Source organism: Ciona intestinalis, unplaced genomic scaffold (genome assembly GCF_000224145.3).
Source record: "Ciona intestinalis unplaced genomic scaffold, KH HT000101.2, whole genome shotgun sequence".
Classification (NCBI taxonomy): Eukaryota; Metazoa; Chordata; class Ascidiacea; order Phlebobranchia; family Cionidae; genus Ciona; species Ciona intestinalis.
In genome coordinates, this window is record NW_004190423.2 from 169,758 (window position 1) to 178,836 (window position 9,079).

The window sequence follows — 9,079 nt, forward strand, 5'->3', positions numbered from 1 at the left end:
AAAGAACTGGGTGTTGATTGGTAAAATATAATGTGCTTATATAAGTTTATAGGCATTAAATTATAGTAGAGTGGGTCAAGATCCTATAACATGACAAAAAATGTTTTAACCACAATATGCGGGTTTTAACAAATGTCGTTTTGTCGCTACATCCAGTCTTTCGGCCCATTACTCCAGTAATTAAACCTTTTTAATCTTAGCTCCCCTAATCGAATTTATTACTATTACCAAAGACACTAAATTTTTAAAACAAGGGGAGGCAGGAATAGTTAGACACACAATCCTGCGAGACAAATCTAACTTATTGGTTGTAATGTTTACTAGAAGGTAATGATATAAGATATCTATGTCACCTGTAACCGAGACTGCTACCGCCATCTAGTGGAAACGACACAAAACGTAAGAAAAAGTTGAGCCAGATCAATTCCAACACTGGGTGGGAGTAGGGAGTGTGGAGGGCTAACTCACCCCACCTAGTGGTGAGAATATTAAACGTTATTTTTAGCGTAAAAATAATTTATAAAAAAATCTCATTATTTTGTTTTAAAAATACCTAAGTGTCGGTCAAATACAACTTAACTTAACTAAAACACCTGTGAAAGGTGGTGCAACCAATTCAAGGTTATTGTTTTGTTGACACTTCGTAAAACTAGCTGTCAAAAATACCAAATTAAACATTATATGCCAATATAAAACCTTAACATTATAAACCACCCACCTATAAAGGGTAAGCGACAATATAGTTGGATTATGCGACAACTTGAGTTTGTTCACCGATTTCTTCAACGCTGTTTCTACCGACATTTTGCGATCACTTCGCAAATTCGATAAAATCGTTGCCCAGAGTTTGCAGTCATCTTCGTACCTAAAAATATAGTGAAAAAGCTTTACTTTAAACCATCGGGTGAAATGTATGGAGACAGCTTAACAGTGGATAACTTTACAGTATTTTGAATAAAGTTAGAATTCAAATAAACGGCAACAGTTATACTTTAAACTTAAAGGTACAACAGATTTTACCCAGCTGTTAGGTGCCTATCATATTTCTTCCTTTGAAAAAAGTGGTATAGATATATTTTAAACTACATAATTGGAGAGATTTGGTGAGTTGTAGCTTTTTACCCCGCTATTTGTAGCAAACTATCTGGTGAAGTATAGGTAGCTTAACAGTAAATAAAACCAACAGTCATCTTCATAAAGTTTTACTTTAACTATCAGGTAAATTGTACAGACAGCTTACCAGTAAATAAGGTCCATGATTTGGCCAAAATATTTTGTATTTACTATGTATATATATGCGGCAAATATCAGCTATGTTTTAAAAACATGATCTCTATAATTCTTACCTTGTCTCCGCTTCAATGCACACGTAAGCGAAATAAATGATGTCATCCTTTATGACATATGGTAGAAACGACAATGGCCATTGTTGGTTGCCCCCGGTTACCATGCTTAGCAACGACGACACGACAGATTTATGGTTGCCATGGTTACGATGGTTGCTATGCAACATCAAGTGGATGTAACTCTCGTAGAACTGTGTTCTGTAGGGAGGATATATGGGGGTGAGATAATGTACTAAACATTGGGTGTAACTTTGGGGGAAAATAGGAGGTTTAGATAAATTTGCGCAAAATAGGCAACGCAAAGATAAAGTAAGTTACATTCATTTATTCATTGTAAAAACCCTTTGGGTGTATGAAAAGTATAACTGTTGTCCCCAAAAAAACGATGTATATAGGGATTAAATAAATAATAACCACAAGAAATGGGTATGTAAGTTGCAAAACCCACCTAAATTCCAGCAGAGATCTATCTCCAATCTGATTGGCGGATTTGAATAAATAATCCACCAATAAGCAAAGATCATCATCTTTAAACCAACCAATGATAGTAAGGATCATTTTTAACCAATAGGAAATGATCTTTACTTTGTCTTCCTCTTGTGGTGCTGGGAGGGAAAGTTACGATTTGTCAAGTTATGAGTACTAAGGTATAATGGTTACCGTTTAAAATTAACTTATGGCCTCTCCTAACTAACATCTCGTAACTAACAATCTGTTTGGCTGAGAAATACATTGTTTATAAATTGTTAGGATAACATTCTATGTTTAACAGCATTATTGTTTGTTTATCTAAATTCCCCGGTTAGCAAAAATATGATTCCCAGAAAATTGAGTATCGTATCATTTCAAAAGTGAAAACATAACTTACTCCTCTCCCAACAACGACTTTAATCACAATTCTAAATGTTATGACCCTTATTATCATACACATATATGCTTGAAACCACTGACAGCACACTTAATGTCCAACCATTCATACATACAACACGCACCTTCAACTACTTGGTTCTGTACAACAGAGCACAACAACACAGCATATGGGTGGTGGGGTGTGTCTTGTAGTATAAGGTTAGTCAGGCCAGATATAACACTGTTATGTTGGTGGACCACTGTACGGAGTATCTCTGTGAACCTGGTGGTGTAAATGTGTTTTGTAAGAAAGAACAAACAAAGAAATATCTACACCCAGCGTTGTTTAGCGCAGGTCAGTGTAGATATTTCTTTGTTTGTTCTTTTAAGCGACGTTTACACTACAGCGTAGCTCGCCTCGGTGTAAAAAGAACAAACATAGAAATATCTACACCCAGTGTTGTTCAGCGCAGGTCAGCGTATTTATCCTCTTCTTTGTTTGTGGTAAGCGACTTTTACAAGAGTGAGGGTTAAAAAAGTTTGAAATACTTCTATACATAAGTATGCATCTGTATAAACACACATACAGTAAAATCACACTTAAAAGAAGGAACAAAAAATAACTATGCTGAAATGGCATACACCACGCATTCTATGTTCTCTATATGGGTGAGGTCAACAGATTAAAACCAGAGTTGGCCTATCACCACAAAACACTACACCAACAACATATAACCTCCAAACTCACTTTTGGTTCTCAGCTAAATTAATGTTGGATCGCTGAAACATCGGTACGACGAAATACAAGCAACTCAATACTGCCCTCATGTGACCAGATGATGCAAGGTGGTGTAGACACTCGAGGCCCTCGTGAAGGAATGAGTCCTTGCTGTAGATATCATATATTTAGATATAGATATTATTCTAGCTGTGTGTCCTTGGGCAAGACACTTAATGGCAATTGCTCCAACCCAGTGGTCACTAATGGGTTGTCCAAATTGTCAGCCATACATAAAAAATAAAATAAACAATCACCCACAAAGTTACATACGTGGTAACTCATAAGCAGGCACAAAGTGTATGAAACAGAACACCCGTGTTATAACGACTGTGCCAATCAAAATAAATATATGATATTTATGTCCAATAAGATGTCTATGTCCCACCTGTCTCCCAACCTCGTCATAGCAACAGCGATGTATGAGGCCATCGTGTGGTGGTCCTTAGTGGCTTGCAGTAGGGGTAGTAAGGTGGGGTCGTTGTTCATGTCCGGGGTAGGGGTGTCAGGGGTGTCTGTATAGGGGTGTAAATCAGGTTTGTATTGTATGGTATAGATATATATAGGGGGAATAACCCAAATCTGACTTGTTGTAGGGGTGGGGGAGGTAGGGATGTCTGTATGTATAGGAGGATACAATAGAACAACCACCATAGTAGTAATATCAGGGGTTTTTGTGTAGGAGGTATATGATCCTGGGTCAACAACATAGACCCGAATGGATTGGGTCAACTTGGACAATAGCTCTACAACTTATACTACTTGCTTGCATATAAAAGTATGAATGAATAAAAGTCCTTTATCCTTGCATGGCAGAGCAAAAATACATTTCTATTTTCATAGGTCACCACAAGCAACATATAAAGTAACTAATATTTAACTAATTAGCCACTAATTAATAAATTACCGCATAATTTATTCTTAGGATCTGTCCAAACTCTTCGATGAAGTTTTAGCTTCAATAAAACCTCCCAACTCCATGCTGTCACCTTGTGGTCGATGGATTGAGGGGTAAGACGAACCGCTGATGCAACTTTTGACACCTGGGGGTTGAAGGTTATGAAAGGTCAAAGTTTGGTTGTAGAATTATGAATAAAGCTTTACTAAAAGATGAGTGATAAGATCTAAGACAGTTGGCAAATTATCCAATTGAAGCAACATTTTGCTCAAAACAAATATGCATCAGTACCGAGCATTGAACCGGGTATCTTTTAGTTACCATACATGAACCACTGTGTAAAGGCACCAGATTTAGGAAACAAATTCATGATGGCCTAGTACAAACTTAAACACATCATACACCCTACTTACAGACAATAATTGTAACTAAACGTTAATATAAACTATATTATTACTTTTACACACATATATATATATATACATATATATCGACACTACCCAAACACACACATATATACCTCAGTACCTCAAAAACTTATATATGTATATATACACACCGCACACAAACACACACAAATATACACACCACACAACTTACATGGTCGATACTCTTAACCACAATCCCTGATTGTATCCGATCTTGCTCAAGTTTAACGTTCGTCTCCAATATTAACATAGATATCTTATAATGAACCTCTAGTGGTAGGAATAAGTGGCCGTCGTCGCGATAACCAAAGTTTAAACCCTGCGTGGGGTAAGATTGGGGTTATGTTACTGTAATTTTAAGACACAGAATATGGCCTTGAAACTTTGGCATTTTAAAACCACAATTGACAAAAATTGCCAGAACATCCTTTTACTTTTAAAAATTTGCATTATTGGGTAAATTAAATAGCTTAGCTTTAAAAACAAAACATTTGGATATGCTAATTGAGTAAACCTGATGAAGTCTCTCTGCATGGCAGAAAAAACATTGGTTTAAATTAAATTAAAGGGTAAGTTGTGTGCCAGGTGAAAATATATTTTGCCTGGCAGCAACAACAGCAGAATAACAAATTTACATTCAGAACAACTACAAAACCAACTTCATTAATTAGTTACCAACCTGTAAAACCATCTTTGCGAGTTTGAACTCCGTTGAGGTGATGGGGTTACCTAGCAACCACACGCGTAGCAACTCGAGGTCACATGACAATGGTTGCCATGACGAATAAGGAAGGTCGCTAAGCGAGTATACGACGGTGGACATGAATTGGTCTGGAATAAAATGTTTTAATAAGACAGAGTAAATTATATACCCATTATACTGTTATAATTTGAACCCAAATACCTTACGGTTCTAGCCTTGAACCCAATACCCTACGGTTACAATGCAAGCGCCTAAACCACTGAGCCATGGTGTCAGACTGTTATAAATATGAACTTCGTCATTCTCATTACTAATTACTATACTAGATTTGGGTTAGTGGGCCAAACCTAGCCTAAACTCCAGGTCCTTGAGGACATCACCCACATAGAATGTTGTACTAGAATATTATGTATCATATAATCAATGAAACATCAATCAATATATATACGAGCCCCTTACCCATATTATGAAATACATATTGTACAAGCATAGATATAACATATGGATGACGATAGGCAACCGAACATAACAACTCCCGTCCGGTCTTGCTACAAATGTCACGAGTCATGCGATATACAAACGATACCTGCAAATATATGGGTTGAATAAAACAAAATGAAATAAAGTTTCCAATTTTTCCAGTTCAATAAATGTGTTAAAATACATTCAGTTAATGTGGTACTGTAGCGGTTGCATAATGGTTTATTGCCAGTGGTAAACTAAGAGGGTGAGTGAACGCGAGACGCGGTATTTATAGGGCAGATAATCGTAGGAAAAAGGCACGTGTGGTATAACTTGCATATTCTATTCTATATGGGTTTTATATATTTCAGTGGGCTTATTACCGTTATACATTACATTCCATGAAATTTTATAGTTGCCCAATTAAAAACTCCATAAACCACTTCCTACCTTAAAAATATCAACGGCAATAGTTTCCACCAAATGCTTCTCAGTAGTTGGTCTAGCTTGTGCAAGGTTGGCAAACGCAGTGAGTAAGTAAACGATCTCATTTGCTGGCATGGTGGATAATTGCTCTTCAAATGCTAACTTTGTGTCGGGGTCTATAGATACCATATATGTAGGTATAGATATCATATATTTGTACATAGAAATAATATAATTAAATCTAAACATATTGTAATGATGTATAGAAATAATACTATGTGTGAAATGAATAAAAAGTTATTAACTTTAATCCTCGCATGGTATGACAACGACAGTCGTTATAACACAGGTGTTCTGTTTCATACACCTCGTGCCCGCTTACGAGTTACCACGCATTTAACTTATTTATCCTCGTATGACGGGGCAACGACAGTCGTTATAACACGGGTGTTCTGTTCCATACACCTCGTGCCCGCTTACGAGTTACCACGTATGTAACTTATTTATCCTCGCATGACGGGGCATAACAGTCATTATAACACGGGTGTTTTGTTTCATACACCTCGTGTCCAATTACAAGTAACCACGTATGTAACTTTGTGAGTGATTGTTTTTTGTATTGCTGACAATTTGAACAAAATGAAAAATAGAAATACCATTAATAAACTCGAGCCACTCCTGCTTTGTATAATCCGTTGCAACGAGACAATCCACCTCGGATCGAACACCAGAAGGCACATTCATCAACAAATAGATCGTCTCTGCTGCTCTCGGGGACATCGTGTGGTAGGAAAGATCAGCGATGAATTGATAAACACCGAGACGTGCAACGGAGAGAAGACGGGACACGCAACGCTTCGTGAATTCATCGAACTCGAGTTGGAGCCGCTCCATGCTGTAGCTGTGTGTGTGTGTGTATGGTGGTTATGTTTATTGTGTGTGTGTGATGAACCAAAGTAATATTTGTTAAGGTTTAATGACCTAAACGATGGATATCTACAATAATACATCACAACCTAAAGTATTTTGTAGTCCCACTGTGGCAGTTTATATTCTTTTCACTACCCCAACAACCAGGTATAATACTCAATAAGACTACATTACCCCATTACCCAGGGTGCTACCATCTAGACCCCACTGTGGCAGTTTATGCATACTTACATTCTAACTAAGACCTGGTTTGTGGTAATAGATGTAGGTATGTAGCACTATTACGGTAAAACACTGAGGTTGCTACCTCAGGACTAACAACAGCAAACATATTACAACATACACTTACGTTTGTTCATTATTATGATTATCTTTATATAACTGCCATTGTTCAGCCACAATAAGCACAGTGTTGCGGATAGATTGCGCAATCCTACGCACAAGTTGTTTGTATCTGGAATCGCGTAACTTATATTATGTGGTACATGGTTATATAATATCAGGTTTTATTACATAATAAATGCATGGAATGCATTCTTTAGATAAAGTTAAATCTGTCCTTTCCAAGGCTATGCATTTGGGGCACAGCCGCATAATTATAATTTTTTTATTAAGTTATAATATGCGGTACTTGATATACTTGCTTTATTAAATAATATAAGTAAAAAAAAGTATAATGTCATTATGCCATTAATAAATTTAAGCGGTAATGGTTCTATATGCTTAAAATCAAAAGTTAAATATATTTTGAAACTCCTATTACTTACTTGGGCCTCCCCAGTGTTGCCAATCCCTCACCCAGTATATCACATATAAGGTCACACACAGCGATACTGGTCAACACTGTTTCACTTGTAATACTCGTGGGGTGTTCGTATTTACCATCTGGAAGTATATAAGGTGTATAAATACTGGGATTAATATATTATTACTATTTCTACACTTTTATATTAACTATATATTATGTTCAATCATCCGGATATTGTAATACATACACTAAAACATTTGTATTGTATAAAAATAACTTTATTACCAGATGATCAATAAACTTATATAATCTGGATATCAATGTTCATAAAAATGAAAGAAATCGTTAAAAATATTCTTCTGTTGTTGTTACAAGGCATATAAGCTGTTTATTGTTACTAGTACCTTTGTAATATATATATATATATAAGTGAATGGCTCATACGCTTTGTAACAACAACAGGAGAATGTTTATAATTATTTCTATGAACATTTAAGAACATTTTTTGTTATTTCTATTATTTTATGAGATATTCATGGAAATTTATATTATTTCTATGATACCTGGTTTAACAACGAGCTTCAACGCATGAGCGAGCATGCTTGCCATGGGAACTTGTCGGAACACGAGGATTAGATCGCTCTCTAGTGGTAGAAGTAACGAGGATATTGTAGAATCTATTTCTTCACCTTCATCGTCGATCTGTGTTGTCATAGCGTGTGATGTCATAGCGGGTGATGTCATGAAGTGTGATGTCATAATATGTGATGTCATAATGTGGGACTTTTTTGCATGTGTTATGTCATAGGTACTGATGTTCTAATTGATGATGTCATAACCAAAAATGTCTTAATTAATGATGTCATAAAATTTATTACTCATGATGTCATAAATTCCATAACATAAGTTCATGATGTCATAATGGGCAGTGCCATCTGCCATACAAATAAAACCAACCCACAAAGTTATGCGGTAACTTGTAAGCTGGCTATTCATTCATATTCAACCAAAACAACATGGACCCACCATTGTCCAACTTGCCCCCGATGTCGATTTCTCCCGTGATTGTTCCAATGCCGCTCTATACTCCATGAGGAATTGATCCCGTGAATGAGGATCACGTAATATGATGTATAGGAGGAAGATGGAGTGATCGAGAGATGTCTTGTCATTGGATGAGGAAGAGCATACGGGGCCGGATATCTAGGGGGCGGGGTTAATTGTATTTTACCTGTTAGGTGTCTAGGAAATAGCAGTATTAGGGGTTATATGGGGGTTACTAGAGGTCAAATGGGGTTATTTGGGGTCATATTGGGTTACTAGGGGCTATATGGGGTTATTATAGATCATATGGGGATATTAGGGGTCATATGGGGTTACTATAGGTCACAGGGGGTTATTAGGGGGCGTATGGGGTTACTATAGGTCATATGGGGTTATTAAGCGTCATATGGGGTTATCATAGATCATATGGGGCCACTAAGGGTTACTTGAGGTCATATGGAGTTATT

At 36.6% G+C, this 9,079-nt stretch overlaps 1 protein-coding gene across 2 annotated transcripts in view; it reads right to left on the minus strand.

The window, feature by feature from the left end:
- Positions 1 to 8,805, minus strand: part of LOC113475094 (ectopic P granules protein 5 homolog) — a 10,647-nt gene extending 1,842 nt beyond the window's left edge. The window contains exons 1-17 of one of the 2 annotated variants that reach the window (XM_026838645.1): positions 8,595 to 8,805; positions 8,132 to 8,270; positions 7,588 to 7,705; positions 7,170 to 7,274; positions 6,547 to 6,791; positions 5,915 to 6,066; positions 5,462 to 5,588; positions 4,979 to 5,130; positions 4,472 to 4,618; positions 3,881 to 4,016; positions 3,362 to 3,488; positions 2,944 to 3,084; positions 2,339 to 2,478; positions 1,795 to 1,951; positions 1,347 to 1,544; positions 719 to 865; positions 354 to 473 (exon numbers count right to left, since the gene is read on the minus strand). In XM_026838645.1, coding sequence (XP_026694446.1) covers positions 354 to 473; positions 719 to 865; positions 1,347 to 1,544; positions 1,795 to 1,951; positions 2,339 to 2,478; positions 2,944 to 3,084; positions 3,362 to 3,488; positions 3,881 to 4,016; positions 4,472 to 4,618; positions 4,979 to 5,130; positions 5,462 to 5,588; positions 5,915 to 6,066; positions 6,547 to 6,791; positions 7,170 to 7,274; positions 7,588 to 7,705; positions 8,132 to 8,270; positions 8,595 to 8,660 — 2,417 coding nt within the window. In that variant the 5' untranslated portion in view covers positions 8,661 to 8,805. The remainder of the gene's footprint in view (positions 1 to 353; positions 474 to 718; positions 866 to 1,346; positions 1,545 to 1,794; positions 1,952 to 2,338; positions 2,479 to 2,943; positions 3,085 to 3,361; positions 3,489 to 3,880; positions 4,017 to 4,471; positions 4,619 to 4,978; positions 5,131 to 5,461; positions 5,589 to 5,914; positions 6,067 to 6,546; positions 6,792 to 7,169; positions 7,275 to 7,587; positions 7,706 to 8,131; positions 8,271 to 8,594) is intronic. The other variant, XM_026838646.1, reaches the window with a different exon arrangement.
- Between the last annotated feature and the right edge of the window lie 274 nt (positions 8,806 to 9,079).